This window comes from Gobio gobio (genome assembly GCF_949357685.1).
Source record: "Gobio gobio genome assembly, chromosome: 16".
NCBI lineage: Eukaryota > Metazoa > Chordata > Actinopteri > Cypriniformes > Gobionidae > Gobio > Gobio gobio.
The window spans coordinates 22867080-22886419 of record NC_137109.1 but is presented as its reverse complement, the minus strand read 5'-3'; the positions used below and the strand labels follow the sequence as shown (position 1 = coordinate 22886419).

The 19340-nt window shown below is 38.7% G+C and overlaps 1 protein-coding gene across 2 annotated transcripts; it reads right to left on the bottom strand.

The window, feature by feature from the left end:
• Positions 1-14879: 14879 nt before the first annotated feature.
• On the bottom strand, positions 14880-18116 carry drd1a (dopamine receptor D1a). Of its 2 annotated transcripts, none has more exons than XM_079838649.1 (2): positions 17698-18116; positions 14880-17620 (listed from the first exon to the last, which is right to left on the bottom strand). In XM_079838649.1, the coding sequence occupies exon 2, from the start codon at positions 17217-17219 to the stop codon at positions 16116-16118; it is 1104 nt and encodes a 367-aa protein (XP_079694775.1). In that variant the 5' UTR covers positions 17220-17620; positions 17698-18116; the 3' UTR covers positions 14880-16115. The 2 variants fall into 2 exon arrangements, with proteins under 2 accessions (XP_079694775.1, XP_079694774.1); XM_079838648.1 differs by having other exon boundaries at positions 14880-17597.
• Positions 18117-19340: the final 1224 nt, after the last annotated feature.

Genomic DNA, 19340 nt, shown 5'->3' with positions numbered 1-19340 from the left:
ATTTACAGTATCCAAAAATCTAAAAATACAGCACCAACTACACCTCCTTTATCCATCTTTGATTTGATATTTTACAGCACCAAACCATTTGCAATTAAAAATGTCTGTCACCCATTTTTTTTAGCAACTTTAGACACTACCAGGAGAATATTTATTGGTCTATAATTACTCATTTCTAAGTAATATTTCACAATACACTTTTGAAATGTAGTGTAACTTTTTAATACTTTGTGTAAGATAATGGTAAATTAAGGAATAATTGACGACGGGTCGTTGAATTCTTAAAAAAATTGTGCAGGTTACACTAATAGTGCACTATTTTTCTAATAGTGCGGGTGTGCATTATTTTTCTAGTATAATTTGGCCCAAATTCAATTATCCCACTTATACTACAGTTACCACACCTCAAAACATTGTTCAGATGATTTATTTCAAGACATTTGTCAGGTTTTGTCGTTAAAACGCTCTTGTGTGCAGGACTAATTTCTTACGCATCTAAACCCAAGCCTCCATTGCTAATTCCAAAATGTAATTTTAGATACATGTTCGAGTCTGATCCCGAATCACAGGACAACGAACCAACAACACCTCAAATACAAAGGATACTCCAGCCTGTGACAGCGTGGTAAGCTATGTTTAGTTAGACACGTACACATAATCAGTAGATATCAAACGATCTGTAACAATGCAATACTATCAAACATAAAAAAAATTTTTTTACTCACATAAGTGTGTTGCACCATTCCTGTTGGATCCAAAATAGAAGGCACAGCATTGTTTTTAATGACATTCTGTCTGCAAATCCAGTCTCTTGTTTACAAATGAATCTGCGGTGAAATGAAGCGATCAAACGCAAAATGTGTTCAACCATGCCTTGCTAATTGGAATCTTAAAATGAAGTTTATGCTGCGTTTATTGCTTGGAAGTTTGATCTGGTTTAGCGCCACGTAGGCCTATGTTATTTATCAACGTCAGGCACGAGTCGGTGGGCGGGGCTACAGAATCAGGCTTTCGTCTCTGATGTCACAGGAAGCACATCCTCAGATCGATCGTTTGCTGAGCCAGCTGTCAATAGAAGCTTTTCTTTGACTAACAAGGAAGTTTTCAGCTCCGAAACCTACTGGATATTCTTATATTACCATGACCTTTTATATATCAAAAGCTCAAGGGAAAGTTGGTTTCTCAATTCATTCAAGAGCAAAATACTCAGAAGCTTACACGGACAGTTTGCATGACATTTGTGACATCCTGAAGTACCATAAACAAAAACAAACAAAAAGAAAAGACAAGCCAGACCGCATCAAACCATCAAAGAGAGACATTTGGAATCCAATAACAAGCAAATTATTGCATTTAATATGTCAGTTTTTGTATACTTCCTTTCTTGCTAAACAGTTTTGGTACCGTGTTGGGTCATCAATCATCACTCAATGTCCGATGTAAAAACTGGGTCCTGAAGCGAAACCTGTTAAGAACCGCCGCCTTAGGCTGAAGTGTGTCAGATTTCAAGCCAATCACACAGAGAGAGGAACATCCTCCCATCCAACACTTTGTGGATCACAGCTCTCCCCCCATGGCTATTACTGTCTGAGAATGTTATATCTCCGTCCCTACGACTCTCCATCACAGAATGTAGAACAACACAGTTATGGTCCTCTGATGCCAATGGTGTGGACATTGTTTTGCTGAACGAGAGCTTGCACTTCAGTGACTTTGATCTCCGGGCTGGAAGTGGAGCTTTATTTTTTTCTTTCTTTCTTTTTTTTTCTTTCTTTCTTTTTTTTATCTCCATGTGCAAGGTTGAGAGGTCTTAGCTTAGAGGTTGGGTCCATTACTATAAATATTTCACTGGCAAAGCAAAAGCGCTAAAAGTGAAAAATAAAAAAAACCCAATGAACTAAAAATACAGCAGCTTTAAATAACCTCAACCACAAGCCGTGAGTTCCTTAATACTGTACACCTCAGCACTGCAAGAACCAGTCATCTGTTGGAATGACACAGATTTTTGCATTAATTTGACAACAACAAAAACTATTTTTAGGGTGTGATGCAATATATATATATATAAAATATGATCCCAAAATATGTGTGCTGTGCATGCTTTAAGGTCAGAATAACAAAGACCTCTCTGTGAGGGACTGTTTGTACAGCACGTTGAATGTGATGACTGTGGGAATGCTGTGGGAGATTTTGTACGCCACAGCATCTGCTTCAATGTTAGGATTGGAGATGTGACATTCAATGAATACTGATTCTCTTTGACTGATGAGATAAACTGGATTTATCAGACCAGTGAATATTAAGAGAATCTTTTGACTGTGTCTGCATCTCAATCATTTACATAGGAACAAATGTTAAAGAATCACATATAGATGTTTGCTTTACTCCTGCATGAACCCGGGAGAGGTTCGTGCAGCTGTTTTCAGTTTTATATTTATTTTTGTTCTCTTCTGGAAGCTGTTGCTCTTGTTTTGAGTGAGTCATCAATTTCTCAGTCGGACTGTAGGGCGCATGTGACATGCAACGATACGGCCTCATTTTCTTGCTTTTATCACAGAAAAGAGGCCTGCATTGTGTTTCTTTCTTAGCAAAAACTAAAGGGCTGTGGATGAAGACTATAGGCTTTAAAAGGACCGTTCAAATCACTTAATCTGTGTTACAAGTTCAGAGGCCCGGTGGATTTTAACACAAGGTTACATAATAGCAGAAAACGGCACATTATGAGATTTAGGTTAGTGATCATTTTGGAAAAACGTTGCTTGGCAAAATGTTTGCACATCTGCACAAAAGAATCACTGCTCAAATGAATCCTCGTTTTATTATGATGTTCAGTATATGTCAACATGCAACATCAACACCCAGCACGTTAATAAATGACATTTAATTAAAGGTCCTGTTTTTCCTGGGTTTTTTTTAAGCTTTGATTGTGTTTACAGTGTGCAATACAACATGTGTTCATGTTTCACTTGTACAAAAACACAGTATTTTTCACACAATTTACTTATCTGTATACCGCTGTTTTCACTGTCCTCAAAACGGCTTGAAAGATTTCCCTGTTCTATGAAGTCCCTCCTTCAGAAACACGTAACGAGTTCTGATTGTGCCAGCGGTTCCCGTGTTGTGATTCGACAGCAGCTTAGCGCACGTTGCCCGGAAAGGTCACGCCTCTTACCATAACGGGGAGATGAACGCGCTCAAACTACAGCCCCTGAAGGCCAAACAAAGGTGATTTGACTCCGGGATGAAAATAACAGCGTCTGGATGACATGGCGACAAACGCAACCGAACGCAACACTTCCTCTTTTCCACGAGGGAGCAACAAGACCACGCCCCCTTTTTTGTATTCTTGTGGGCGGAGGTTAGTCAACAAACTGTTCTACTGACGTCATTAAAGCAGGAAGTACAGGGATGTAGTCCAAACCGGCCGTTCGCTGTAGGCTTTGAAAGGGAACTTCTGTTAAATAAAATATCTCGCTTGGCATTGAACTTTGAGCTTTATAATTTTACAGGTATTATTTATGCTCTAACAGCAACATTACACACTAACTAAAGTTTGAAAAATGGGATCACGAAGAACAGGACCTTTAAAGGTTTTTAATTTTATAGACTTTTTTTGAATAACCACTTTTAAAAAATCTAAATGTAAGATTTATGTAATTGAATTGCATATACGTATCCATTCATTTGGATTAAACAGTTTTAATATAAACAAACTAATAAACAATATGTTTTAGATGCACAATAACCGGTTTTATATATTTATCATCATTAAATCAAAATTTTTCAATCTTGTTTTTACTAAGTGTTGCTTGTTCCATAGCCATATTTTAACAATGTTTTCATTTGAACTAAATACATTTAATTTTTCACAATGTATGCTGATTCTTAAAGGTAAGTAAAGGCACTATGTAACTTTTTTTGTTCAATATTACCAAATTTTAAATCAATAAATCATCAGTCCTTCTTCCTAACCGCGTTTTTGTCTTATTCCCTGATTCATTATGGTAAGTGTTTATATTTTATACCTAGCAAGATAGTTTGCACTGGAATTTGTGTACGTCACTCGTCCATGTGTCATATCCATAAATTAAAAAAAGTTGCTCCGGCTACTTTGATATGTGTATGGTGTGGGAATTGTATAGTGTCACAACGAGCAAGAAAGTTTGACAAAAGCCCTATTCGGACAGGACTACACTGTAAAAAATAAAAACGGAAAATGTACTGTAATTTTGTGAAAGTAGGCTACATTATCCAGTAATTTTACGTTATTGTCTTCCGTGTGTGCCTCCACGACGCATGCGCGAGAATATGACGCAGATCCGGCGTTCGGACAGATGACCCAGAAGGGATTTGTTTACAAGCAGAGGAAGACGCGCGTGTCTAAGCTGTTGGATTCTACATTGATCGTGCTTTAGGTCTCAGCGTAGTTCTCAAAATGGGGCTTAAGCGTGCATTTCATGGATTCCCGAACGCTGGCGCTACGTCATATTCTCGCGCATGCGTCGTGGAGGCATACACGGAAGACAATAACAAGTTGGATAAAGGTGTTATTTTGATTTTTTTTTGCGCACAAAAACTATTGTCGTCGCATCGTAAAATTATTGTAGAGCCACTGTGGTGAGATGGACTTTGTAACGACGTTTTAAGTGCCTTTTATGGGTCTTGGGAGTATTAATGTACTGAATGCCAATGGAGGCCTATCTGAGACCTTTCTCAGCCATCAGCTTTCAACAAAAATATCTTCATTTGTGTTCCGAATATGAACGGAGGTCTTACGGGTGTCGAACGACATGAGGGTGAGTAATTAATGACAGAATTTTCATTTTTGGGTGAACTATCCCTTTAATGTCTAGCTACAGTAATGTCTTCAGCTAGTCAGCTTGGGATCCTTTCCATCTAAACTGGCTATATCTCTTAAGCCTAGTAGTGAATATTTTATGAGCAGTACAATAAACATATTCATTCGCACAGTCACACATAAAGGCACATCCATAAAAATGTTCTTCTGCAAAATGCATGCCATGGCTGTATGTTAACTTTTTTGCACATAGCACTGGTGCTACAGAGGTTGACCGTTTTTTATTATATTTTACAGACATATTTTTTACATTTTACATAAATCATTAAAAAGGTCTAAGGTTTTATTATAAAATATTAAATTATGATAAAAAAATTCTTATTTTTTGTCAGGAAATCTTATGCATCCACTGAGAGAGAAAAAAGGTAGGCTACTGTAGGCTACACTTCTCTACACCGCAAATCTATCACTGTACAGAATATTATAAAATAATATAATTTCTGCCTCATTCTATGATGTGAAGCACGTCAGATCACAAAAGTAAGCTATTTCAAACACTTGATTAAATGTTCTCTGTTGTTGGGCAACAGGTTTGTAAACGGCACTTCTCATTACAAGTTTGGAAAGATGTTTGTTTGGCACAGGGTGCTTTTGGCTTTTCACACTTGTCTGGTTTCACACTCAACTTCATTCTATTGAACCCTGGTGCATTTGGGTTCATCTCATTAAAAACATGCACGGCGCATGATAGAAAACAGGCCACGGTAAATATATAGTTTTTTTATTAATTTGATGCTATTATGCGCAGCTGAATGAAAGACACTTGGGTTTACTGAATGTGTGTCGCATGAAGGCGGCTTTCTGCTGCTTGCAAAAGAAGGAGACAGCAGATTGCCATTCATTTGCCGCCCTGATTACACATATGCGCAAAATCGTGAATACACTACAGGCTAACTCACGCTCGTATTCAAGGTAAATCATCAACACTATCATCCCGTATGTGTTTTATCAAACTAAATACATCGTAATCAGCTAAAAAGCATGCGTGGGTTACTTGAACAAGTGCGCACCCGACCCAAGTCTGTGTTGCTTTCACATTCACACGATCGCGGCACAGTTCGGGTGCAACCGAACTCAGACCACCTCCTCCAGGTAGTGTTGAGAAAACAGTAGTCTTGGGCGCACCTAGCTCGCATGACAGCTTTCACATTTTCGCAATTTTTCATGCAAAACGTGCTCCGTTTCGAACTAAACTGCCAATGACTCAATCTCACCGTGCTTGCACCTGCACATATATTTATTTATTAAAAAATGTAAGCCTTCATAATTCATAATCTCACTAAGCCAATCGCGATTTTGGTTTAATTTCAGTCAATCGTGCAGCCCTGGATAACCTCACACAAGCACAAAACAAATTCTCTCTTCACACAAACAAGCCCTATCTCACATGCTAAACTGTATCGTGTGCATGCTACTGTGGTAAATGTATTCATCGCACAGACTGATTTTTTCATGGCACGTGCATATATGTCGCACTGTACAGCCCTGCATGCAGTTTTGTTTTTTAACAGCTAAAGGGCCAAAATTTACATTGTGTTCCTTTAACAATAAGAATACATTTTGCATTTAAAGGTGCTGTATGTAAGAATGGCAGCTAGTGGTTAAAATGGGTACTGCAGTCCAAATTCAAAATATTGTTCAAAATACTCCACGCTCACGCAGGTTGCCAGTTTGAGGACACGCAACAGGAACGAGCGCAACTGAAAATGGAAGGAGAGGAGACTTACATACTGTAAGTTAATGAGTTGATTTATCCGTGTTTTAATGTGGTTTTTCAGATTTTTAGATGGATGCCGAGGCTTTTTAGGTTGGGTAGAATCTGCGATCTCTGACCCGGTTTGTTTGCTGGCTTCCATGGCGGCAATACGCTCTGTTTTCCACCAACTGGCAACCTAGGGTGTTGATATAGTATTGGGTAAACTGGCGGTGTGCGGTTTTGCACAGACCAAAACAAAAACAGAACGCACATTTCAGAATAGAATAGAAGTAGAATAACTGGCTGTAGCTTTGTTTTTCAGAGAAACGAGTATGTGAACTCAGCATGTTTCCTAAATATCTGCAAACAGATGGTATTTTTATGCTTTAGTACAGTCAAAAACTTACATACCGCACCTTTAAATAAAATAGCTGCAAACAGTTAATAATAAACAATGTCATTGCTTTATTTATTTATTTTTGAGTGGATCACAATATGCATCACATTAAGTTTATTAGTTTATGTTAAAACTGTGCAATCAAAATCCATGAAAATTTCAAATGCAATTCAAATAAGTCAATTCTAAATCTAGGCCTAAATATTGTGGGAAAACTGAGGAATACTAAAAGCCCTTGTTGTTCATTTTCTGGATTACACTGTATATAAAATATTCAGGATGCAAAACCCTACACAGCTGAGTTTATTTGACTCTTCCTTTTCAGAGGGGGTCGGCTGGCTCCCAGGAACCCATTTGACACAAGCATTTTTCAAACAGGGCCATATTTAGCCTGCTATTTGCTGTTTCCATTGTGAATCTGGAATTTCTACTTCCTCATGGGCACCAGTGCAAAATATTAAGGCTGTTTTGTTAAATGCTGAAGCGTTTGTGTTTCTTTGGTGATTCCAGACTCAAATCTCAGCTTTATTCTCTTGGATGGATTATTTAACTCTATAAGCATGTGATGTCTTTCTTGATCAGCGATATTTTCTGTTGCTTTGTAATCCATGTTTTGTTGTGTATGACTCATTCAGCTGTGGAATTCAGGTTCTCCCTAAGGTGAGTCCGACGCATCGTTTTGAGAGCTGGAAGCCCTTGTTGGAGGTCTAATTTTTGGCAGCAAGCAGGAATCTCAGTCATGCTTGATTGTGCCCCGTGCCTTTGAACGGCATCCAAACCGCTCCACAGGTAACGTTGTCTTTCACAATCTGGAAATTAGCACTATTCACCACGGAGATGCTGCACTTCCGTTCTTCCTGTATGTTGCCAAGGAGTTCGTGTTTTTCTGAGGGGAACGCAAAGAAAACAAATGTTCTCCCTCACTTTCATCCACCTAAGTCCTTCAGTCTCTCATCCTCTCAGTGCGAGGCGGGTGTCTTGTTTTGTTGATAGAGGGCATCTGTCCGCGAATGGCAGTGATGTGATGAGATTAGTCAGATTGGACAGGCCGCACTTCAAAAACAGGCCTAAGGGGCAGTGCATTAGCATTGCATCCATTCAAACATGACACAGCTTCCCCAGACTCTGTCCTTCAATGGGCATTCCTATTTTTGAAAGACCAAACCATCAAGCGGTAATTTACATTACGTTCATTATGCCGGCTTCATTCACTCACACGTAACATGTTGCTGGCACAAACCGTATCAAATATACATCACGAGGGATGTTAAAATATAACTTAAACAGTTAGCATGAATGACTTGTAAAAGTAATTTATAAGAAAACATCTTCTGATTAAATTATTCAAAATGTCAAGTCAGTGACAATCCATCAACTTAAATGATTAGTTCACTTTAAAATGAAAATTAGCCCATGATTTACTCACCCTCGAGCCATCCTGTATGACTTTCTTCTTTCTTATGAACACAATCAAAGTTATATTAATAAATATCCTGATGCTTCCAAGCTTTATAATGGCAGTGACGGGGTCCATTGAGTTTGAAGCTCAAAAAGTGCATCCATCCATTATAAACGTTCTCCACACAGCTCTGGGGGGTTAATAGAGTCCTTCTGAAGCGAATCAATCGAGTTTTGTAAGAAAAATATCCATATTTATTAACCCCCGGGAGCTGTATAGATTACTTTTACAATGGATGGATGCACTTTTTTGAGCTTCAAATTCGTGAGCCCCATTCACTCCCATTATAAAGCGTGGACGCGTAAGGATATTTATTACTTTGATTGTGTTCATCTGAAAGAAGAAAGTCATAGCAATACTTACAGTAGGGTGGGTAAATCATGGGGTAATTTTCATTTTAAAGTGAACTAATCATTTAAGTGATATACTAAAATATAAACATTGACATCATGAGACAGCTATTAGCACATGGCAATAAAACTACGTAAATTAAACAAAGAGTCAAACAATGCAACAACTGTAACAATTCATGACCCAGAGTAGGCTATAGCGCTGTGCTGGGAGGAATTCAGGTGAATGGGACTAAACCCAAACACACTTTAAACTATTTGAAATTAATTCATCTAAAGCTTCACGTAAAAGCCTTATGTACACACACCTGTGTCTGATGATGGGGTAGCGGCTGTGTGTGATGACGAGACGTAAGTTATCATGGGACTATTTGGCGAGAGGAAGAAGCAGCAGAATGTTTGTATAGCCAGCAAACACTAAAATCGCAGACGGCGAAATGAACCGCGAGTGTATCGGATCCGTTCAAAATAACACAAAAAACGAATGAGATGAGTGGGGATTCTTTGTGAGTAGGCTAGCCTATATGATGTGATGTCGCTTTGGCTTTACGGGACTGCCCGGAGTGTGTGTAGCACATCTTGTTGGGTCACAAAATAGGCTAAAAAGGCGCATTTGTTTTCCCCCACCCTAAACCCCTAGATGGCACAAAAACTCACCGCAGCACAAACATCCGCACTTCACTGTGCAGGTGGAAATTTGGCTGATTCTTGACACCATTGCGGGTAGAAAGGTAATTTAAAGTCGTTGTTTTTATTTAAAAAATTTAAAAAAAAAATTATACATTTATATAGAAATAAGAATCGTTAAAACCACCCCCATTTTCTAAAGGCATAGTGGCCTAATTGACGTGATAAGCTGGCTGACTTTTCCATGTGTTGAATCAAATGGTCAATATCATTTATTAAAGGTGCAACAGCCGATTCTCTACGAATTTTTTTGTTTTGTTTTGCTGGTTGAAAGTTTAAAATAGTGATATATTCTATTTACACCATATAAAAGTAGAAGTTCTTTGCAATGTGTAAATAGTAATTAGATGCTATTTATACTTTATTTTGACAGATACACACTATTTGCACCTCAGTATTGTTGTACATTAACAGGATGCAATAATAACATAGAGTGTAAATGATTATATTTATTAAAATCATTAAATGGATGTCGCCTTAATGGGACAATAAAAGCCCTCCCTATTCTTACCGCTAACCCTACCCAATAAATACTTTTATTATTATTAAACATTTCGTTAGGCACTTTATTATACTTTTAGAAAATTTTCTTGATTTTTATTGAAAGTAAATGCCTTTCTAATGTGATGGGAAAAGGGAGAAGAGTGAGCTCGGCTCTCGGAGTGCGCAGTGCGGTAAAGTTAGTTTTCTTTGCCATTGTTCTATAGATTCGCCAGTTGTATATCGACATGAAATATCAATTCAAAATCACGTGTATTATAGCTGCATATTTATACTCCAAAATGCTTTGACACGCTACCACGGCGGATGACGCCTAAGGGAACGTCTGCCAATCTGCCAATTTATTAATTAAAATTACTTTTAACATTTAAAAACAGACATGTTAAAATTCCACACTCCACAGCTTGATTGTATTGGTAAAACTGACTCAGTAATGCACAACACAACATTGGAATTTGAACATAAAAAAGTAATTTTAATTCAAACAAATTATACGTTTCAACCACTTTTGGCAGACATTCCTTTAGGCGTCATCCGGCATGGTAGCGTGTCAAAGCATTTTCGAGAATAAATATGCAGCTAAAATGCACGTAGGTGATTTTGAATTGATATTTCAAGTCGATATAATTGCACACTTAAAACTGATCGTAGTGTTTATATATTTGTAAGACTGGCAAATCTATAGGCGGTTTCAACGGCAACAACATAAACAGAAGTTACTGTGCATGCGCGCTTTTGTGGCCCAAACTTAACTTCCGGTAGACGTCCGCAAAGAATCAATAACAACAGAGGATGCGTTATCTTTCTTATGCGCTATCATCTTTCATTTTAATTTGGCAGCATTATCTTAATTTACATGTTTTTATTGTTTCAGCATGTTTATTATAAATAATCTCCCATTTCTGTCTGCAATATAGAGTGGGGGAAACGCCACCCTTAAAGGGTTAGTTCACCCAAAAATGTAAATTCATACATTAATTACTTACCCTCATGTCGACCCCAACCCGTAAGACCGTAGAGAAGAAGAAAATATCTAATATATAATTTTCTGTACAGAAGGCTATCTATAAATGCTTGCGCGCTCGCCTTCAATCATGCAATGCATCGGAATGACGTTTCTTTGTTTCATAACATAAGATTAATTTTGGGAAAGTTAACCTGTAGATAAAGTACCCTATTTGAGATTGATTGTATATGAATGCATCATTAAAAATCCTGTGCTCTATGGGCACTGCCATTAATAGAGGACAAAGCGAAAGTTGTTTTGCACTCCGTGATAAAGGCAGTAATTTAAATATTTTGCGGGAAACATAAATCCGATCAGTTATCCAGATGGCGACCACTTGATGTGAACAAATGTAAACTCGCTGTGTCCTGACTGACTGATGATCACGGTGCTCGCATGTTAATGCCAAGTGTAAAAGCAAACAGAATAAGTTACCTCTAGAGTAGATTATTTCTGATAAAAAGCAAAATAAATAACAAGTAAATTACATTAGACACTGCTCTCGTATGACTGGATATTTATGAAGTATTTAAGTATTTAGGCTTTTTGGTGAGTTGCACACACTGTTTTTGCGCTGGTGTCATATTATCTCTGATTGATCGTTAATATTTATATCATGTTATCCAAGAATAGTACGTCAAAAATGTGTTTCTACTGAGTAGTGCGCCATACTATCCCCTTGCCAGACCGATAAACAAACACAGAGCGGAATTTAACTTCGGGCCAGGCACGTAACCGTAGCAACGCGTGGGTCTATAGAACAATTTCAAGGAAAACTAACTTTACCGCACTCTGAGAGCCCCCTAGTGGTCGGGAGCATTTTCGTTGTGTTGTGGCTTGTTTCCATTGTGTTGTGGCTTTTCCGTTGTGTTGTGGCTTTATTTTGTTGTGTTGTGACTTATGTATACTTTTAAAATTTTGTTGTGTTGTGCACTACTGAGCCACCGTACTTGCAACAAGCAGCATTATTCGACTGACAGATCCAGCGTGTGCGCACAAAGACGCCTCTCACAGCGTGCGATCCCGATATACACACATACACAGAATTACAGTACTTCAAAATATCTGTCTTGTCGAGTATTCACACACACACTGTTACAGTGTGTCTTAAATAAACGTTTGGTTAACTGCTGGGGAAAAACATTTGATGTGTTACATTATATAAGATCTGTGCGGTACGGTCTGTCTCATTAATGTCAATCAAACAATTGCGGTATCATGGAAGAAAAATTTGAATATATATTTTTCCTATAGATATTTGGTGTTGACTTGATGTGTGCCACATTTGGTGTTATTACCAGGGATTTTAAGGTGTGGTTGCTAGGTGATTTTGTTTTGGAACCTTCAGAAATCCCGCCAGCACGGGTCACATACGTATTGTAATAATTTTCATAGTTAGTTAACTCTGGAATAGCAATTCAACAAACAAAAGCTACATTTAAATAAATACAATAAAATTTGTTTTACTTTTTCATGAAGAAATCATACTAACAGGCACTGTAACACACTGATCAGAAACAGCATGACTACCCTGCAGTGGAGTTTCATCTAAATTCACTGGCGCAGGTTCAACCGTTGTCAACAGTTTATACAGCCTTTGTTTTTTCAATTGATTTTGCATAATCTCTTTAACGCAACTCAAGCATGTTTTCATTTTTGGAGGGGAATTTACTCATCACTCTTAAGTCCCAGTCAGGGGTTTCTTTTGGCAAAGTGTGTGCACCATTTGGGCCTGACATGTGAATGGACTGCAAGGATTAGGATGGATTAATGCAGAGTTTGCCTGATGGCTGCTGAGATTCATCTTAGTGGTACAATGTGTTATTGCTCCCAAAAAGCTTCACCCACTGGATAATGCTGTTTGCTGGTATTTGCTTGTTTCCAGCTTACGAATCCATCGCTCCTCATATAACAAGATTGTGGGAGGGGTCTGGAGGTCAATTGACCCAGCATCGCTGACAGGTTAAACGGCTGTGCAAAAACAAAACCATCACTCACCCGCATAGTAGCATTAAGACATCAGCATGTACAGCAGTCACTGTAGCTTTTGACATCGAACGTGCAGTTCTGTCAGTCGACATGAGGATCTGTTGACGCATTACCGCTGTGTCCCTCACCGCTTCCGACCCTTTACTTATTAATCTGTCACAGCAATTGTATGCAAGCTATTAGAAATGCATTAGTTCTGGTAATACATACAATAGCCGATGTGATTCAGCCTATACATTTTAAATGAGGGGATAAAATGAATCTAAAGGGACTGATTGCACTTCCATCATTCTCCTTTCATACAGCTGAGAATGTGGACAAAGGCAACAAGTTGCAAATTTATCCCAACCATATTTACAGTACATTTCTGTTATGGGAGTCCCCAATGGTGAAACACAGACGTGATTCCCCCACATTTTGTCCAAAACTGACATTGTCGGAAAATTGTGGTAATAGACTGCTTATGCAAGTCTCTCTCTATCTCTCTCTCTCTCTGAGGTCATCAGTAACTTTACTTCTAAGGGCTACAACACTGACCACAAATGTTACTTAAGTTACACTTAAAAATGTATGAATGCCGTGGCATTAGATAACAAAAACGAATGGAATTTTTCTGAAAGAAAACAGCACAAACACACTTTTCAAGCAAAACGCTTTACATACAACATTAGGTTTGAAACAATATATATATGTTAGATACATGTGTTCAAAAGTAATTCAAAAAGATGTTCTGACACTTTCTGGTTGTGAACAGTTAGTGGATCACAGTTGTTCATAGTTAATGTGATGAACTACCTGTGGTTACACTGCTACGGTACCTGTAAGAACTGAACTCGAGGAGAATTGACTTCATGCATCCACTAAAAACAACCTTGTCTCCAGCGGATTAAAAGTCAAACCTAAAGTCAAGAGAAAAGTGTTATTTTCATTCACCGCTTTGATCATTTGTTTCATACAGTGCCATCTGTTTCTACCTGATCTAAACATTGCGTTTATTTCGGACCGGTGAAACCTAATGTGGTTTGGTAATGTTAATTATTCAATTAATTAATTATATTTTGACTTGAATAAAATCACTTTAGATGTTTCCACATGAAGCACATGTGACCTCAATGAACTGATTTTATTCAAGTCAAAAGCATTAGTATACTCTTTATTATTATGTGTCAACATGAATTAATGTGCATCAAGTGGTAACATTTATTTTAAATGAATTGAGTTTGTTTAATTGAGGGTTTAGTTAAGTAAATAGTTCTTTAAGGTTTCAGTTTACCGCATTTTATAGTTGTACAGGAGAAACAAATCGCTTTAATAGATTTACATCAGTGTGTGACTTTATTTCTAGGGGCTGGTAAATTGAATATACACTCCTATGGTACCTGTCCATTAAGTATGCACAAGTATGCTATACAATACTAATGCTCTTCATTACACTAATTACACAGTGGCCCCGCTGTTTCCTGTCGGCTGACTTAGACCAAACAACGTAGCGTATAGCAACAAATGACAGTGATGACTCATGCACTGCTGTTTCTGGATCTTAAGCACAGCGCCTACTGTTTAATAACTCATCCAATATGCTTCCTATTGTGTCCGATATGAGAGTGCTGTATTTGAGGCTGAGTGGGAATGTCAGCTTTGAGAGCCCTGCTGTGAAAGCTTGACTCTTACACGTTCACGGAGCCTGGCAAACAAAAACAATTTGACTCCCCAGTTCCTCTGAGTCGGGCCTGAGCTTATTATCTCTATTTATGCCAGCTTTGCACAGTGTCAAAAAGGGCTTGACGGTAACCAGTGGAAGTTTAAGAGGTTGAGAGCCACGGTTCCTGCTGTCTGTTATTGCCTCCCATTCAAGTGAAAAATAAACTGAGGAATTATGACGTGAAGTTGATCGCTTTGCACAGGTTAACAACACAATGCTCGCAAAGAAAGAATGAACACTTTACATTTTATTTACCAAAAGCCAGTGAAATGAACTTTAACACCTAATGGTTGCTTTCTCATCGGTTGCCAAGAAGTATAATTGAACTCTACTTCAACATTAATAATGCTAAAGGATTGCATCAGTGTCTTTCTCTAAACACCACAACAATAAATCTAGTACTGTGAAATACCAAGTTTAAAATACCATAAAATTGAGCAGATAGACTCATCACATTAAATTACATTCAGTTTGCCGCAAACGCTCTGAGGTTCTCGACGTTTCATTTTCTACATTATCACATGGCACATTGCATCACAGACACAGTAACAATCCAGTGTTATTTTGTACCAGGGCCGAAGGCCCCATACGCTTTCAGAACATAATTACAATCTCGACAATAACGTATCTATTACTTGATGACCGTAACTGAGCACGCTGCCACATCTGCATTTTTATTTTATGGCCATCTGTTCTGCTAGTCGTAGTGTTTAGCTTTCACAGTTTAATAATGAATCAGAGGCTTTGAAGAGAACAAGTACCACAGAACAATATACATGTTCATTATAGCAATGATGGGTTGGCCATCTCATGATTGACCATCTGCCCTCTTGTTTTGGAAAAAAAAAGTGAAGTCTCATGAATAAGGCAAGATGTAAAGGAAATGTAATGAGAGTGGAGAGGATGAGATAGATATTTATCAAGCAGCAATGTATTAGATTCAGATTACACTGAATTTTATTGGAAATGCCTGAAATGGTCATTTATTCAGCGATAATTCAGATATTAATGGAATGATACATTGAGTCCATATTCTCCACTCATTTTGCAGTAAATACACAACACGTGTTCCAGTGTATTGCAGTTTTGCCCAGCACTAGCTTCACAAACATTACTATTGTACAGTTTCTTTAAAACGAACCTCTGAAAAACATTCAAAGAAACATCTATATTTCTTTAATAAAACATTTCATCTCTAATTTCTGCAAGTCACTTGTGGATTCAATAATCTGTCGAGTGTAGTATTGTCCGAAGAAGACATTGGGAATATAGGGACCACCCTTGCGTCATAGCTTTTTTATAGAGATTAGCCTTGCTTAAGGGACGTCGCAACTGCTTCCCCTGCTCTCCAGCACAGCAGGAGGGCTCTCTTCCCAGAGTCTTAATCCCAAATCCATTTCCCCCTTTTTCCAACAGCCTTCCTTGGCAAAGGACTGGTGTGACATGGGCTCCCGCATTGAGCATTGCTTCTCAGTTCTTGTTCAGGCTCGGTGTCTCCATGCTATTGGTTCCTGGACAGAGTCTCTGGCACCCCAAAAGGATGGCAAAAGCTCGGCGAAAGTCTGCATTGAAGGCGTATATGATGGGGTTGAGAGAAGAATTGGCCCATCCGAACCAGACAAAAACATCAAATGTTGTTGGACTGATGCAGGGGAGACCATCCGAAGTGCTCTTACAAAATGGCACCATGCAGTTTAGGACGAAGAATGGCAGCCAGCAGCACACAAAAACCCCCATTATGACGGACAAGGTTTTTAAGACTTTCGTCTCCCTTTTAAAGGACAGTTTGAAGGAGCTTTCAGACTCCATGTTGGAGCTGCTGCCCATGCTGTCATGGCGGATCTTGGCGTTCTCCGCAGCTCTTTCCAGAGCCGAGATCCGTCGGATCTGCTTCTGGGCGATTCGGTAAATCTGAGTGTACGTTACAATCATGATGGCGACTGGAATGTAGAAGCTGATGAGCGAGGAGGAAATGGCATACGTTCGGTTGAGGCTGGAGTCACAGTTGTCCGTCAGCAGAGCCCTGTGAGAAGCGTTGACCTCGGGGAAGCTCACTGGCTGAGCCTTGTGCCATTTGAGCTGCACTGGGATGAAGGAGATGAGCACAGACAGGGTCCAAGCCATGCTGATCATCACAAAGGCCACCCTGGGAGTCATCTTCCTCTCGTAGCGGAACGGGCTGGAAATGGCCCAGTAACGATCCACGCTGATAACGCAGAGGTTCAGGATGGAAGCCGTGGAGCACATGATATCGAAAGCGACCCAAATGTCACAGAAATCACCAAAAGGCCAGAAGCCGGCAACCTCTGTCACAGCCTTCCAGGGCATGACCAGAATGGCCACCAGCAGGTCTGACACTGCCAGTGAGATGACAAAAAAGTTTGTGACTTTAGAGCGCAGGTGGCGGAATTTTGTGACAGCTGCACAAACCAGTGTGTTCCCGAATAGGGTGGAGAGGATTAGAACGGAAAGAAAGCAACCGGTCAGAACCCGCCTGGACTGGTCACTTTCCATGAAGCCGCTGTCGATTACTGTTGTCAAGTTCAAATCCATCACTGCCATTATGCTGTGCATTAAAGATCACTGCATCATGAGAACTAAACGTGAAGTGTTTGAACACTTCATCTTGGAGTCCGTCAGACCTGTCACAGGTAATGTGGTATTTTCATACCAAAGTTAACAATTCCAGTTCATGCTCCATTGCGCATTTTTTTCTCCCTGCATTCCAGTTTGGAAAGTGCCAATAAAGTCCAGTTTTACTGTCATGCCGGTTGATCAAAGAAACATCATAGTATCCTGCATATCATCCTGCATCCATCTAAACTGTTCAGATAAGTTCACATTTCTCAGCACACCGTTTTTAGCGTTCTCTTATATACTGGGGGTGATCATGTAGGAGTCCTTATGCCATAAGAGGACGTTTTAGATTCCAGTGAGCAATAACATGCCGTTCTGTTAGTCAAAAAAGGACAAAACTAATATTAAGAGAATAAATACACAAAGCAGCTACCATGTTATCTATAAAAATTTAGGGGAAAAAACTTATCCTCACCTGTTAGATAATACCGAAGAGCTTATTTGTGCTTAAAGCTGCATTCATCCGAGAAATGTTGCACAAATTGCTCTTTGAACCATCTTGTCCACGAGGAACGATTCATTTAAATAAACTAGAGAGAAAACTTGTTTTGTGTACGTCCTCGATGGATGACTGTAGCGCACCTTCATCCTGTCGAAGATCAGGTGTTATTCCATCAGGATGCCCGAGCGGCACGAGCTCCACGCGACGAATGCGCGCGTCGTTCGCATGCTGCGCGCGCGTGGCGAGATTGGTGAGACCCACGCCGAGTGACATGACAAATACATTTAACACCGAGATGTGTCGTGTCCGAGCCCGAGGAGCTTGAGAAATTACTCTAACAGCAGGTCGTCCAGTTTTAGAGTCGACGCTGAAAGAAAGGAAAAGATGCGAGTGACAGTGGAAAGCTCAGTGCACGTGCGCGGCGCGCTCTTAATATTACGACCCCTTTACGAACTTGAACGATTCATGATGCGTTTATCTTAATTAAATCTTTATTTTATGGTCAGGCTATTAATTACATGACCAAGTTTCTTTATTGTTGTTATAGTTTTCCACTTCAGTAGGCTTCTGTGTGAATTAATTGCTAATTCATTTAACTTGAGTGCTGCAGCTTTTCACTGCTATGTTCACCAAACCGACAATAAGGAAAATTCCTACCTGAATTAAGGAGCAAAACTGACATGTTTGGATTGTCAGATCCTATAACCTAAATCAAGTCTATGAGGACACCTAATGGGGAGTCAAGCAAATGTGTTTCGGACTATTGGACTATTCTATAGGCTCGTGTTTGTGACATCCAGTGATGTTTGTTATCCTCAGTAGGCTACTTTACAAACAAATGCTTCATTATTAAAAATGTAACACTTACCATAGTAATAACAGTTTAGTATGCATAGTTACAGGCAACTAACCCTAAACCCTATTGTAAGTACATGTTGTTAATTGATATTACTCAGTACTTAAATATATAATTACACTGTGACAATGACACCTTAAAATACAGTGTAGCCTTACTGTCGTAGACTTCTTTCAGCACTGTTCTACTGGTTTGAATGTCAAGATTTATTTTACATAATCTGTAGTACATGTATAGTCTTGCGTATATTCTGAAGCAATATGTCTCAAATATTTGTGTTCTGTATCTGTCATTTAAACTTCAGTGTGACTGACCAGATATATTTAGTTTCATATACTGTATATATTATTTTATTATATCTATATATTTTTTGTATTATTATTATTTTAGTTTATATTGATTTTTCAATGTTATTTTGATTTTTGCTTACTTCTATAATGGCTGAATGTTTGTCTTCTATATCAAAAAAACAATAAATAAAGTGTAACCAAATTTTTTTGCCAGTTTTGCAAGATTAAAAGATAGCACAGCACATTTACTGCTTGTAAACTGTTGAACTAATGGGTTTATCAGATAAAATATTAATAGAATGATAAATACTGCATGTTTAATCCCCTAATTAGTCATTTGTTACAGTAAAGTACCATCATATGAATAAGCAGTTATACTGAAGAACAGCATGCATTTAATATGGATTATTTCCTAGAACAGTTTACACACTGTTATTGTTAGTTGTATTTATTATTGCTTTGTATTATTA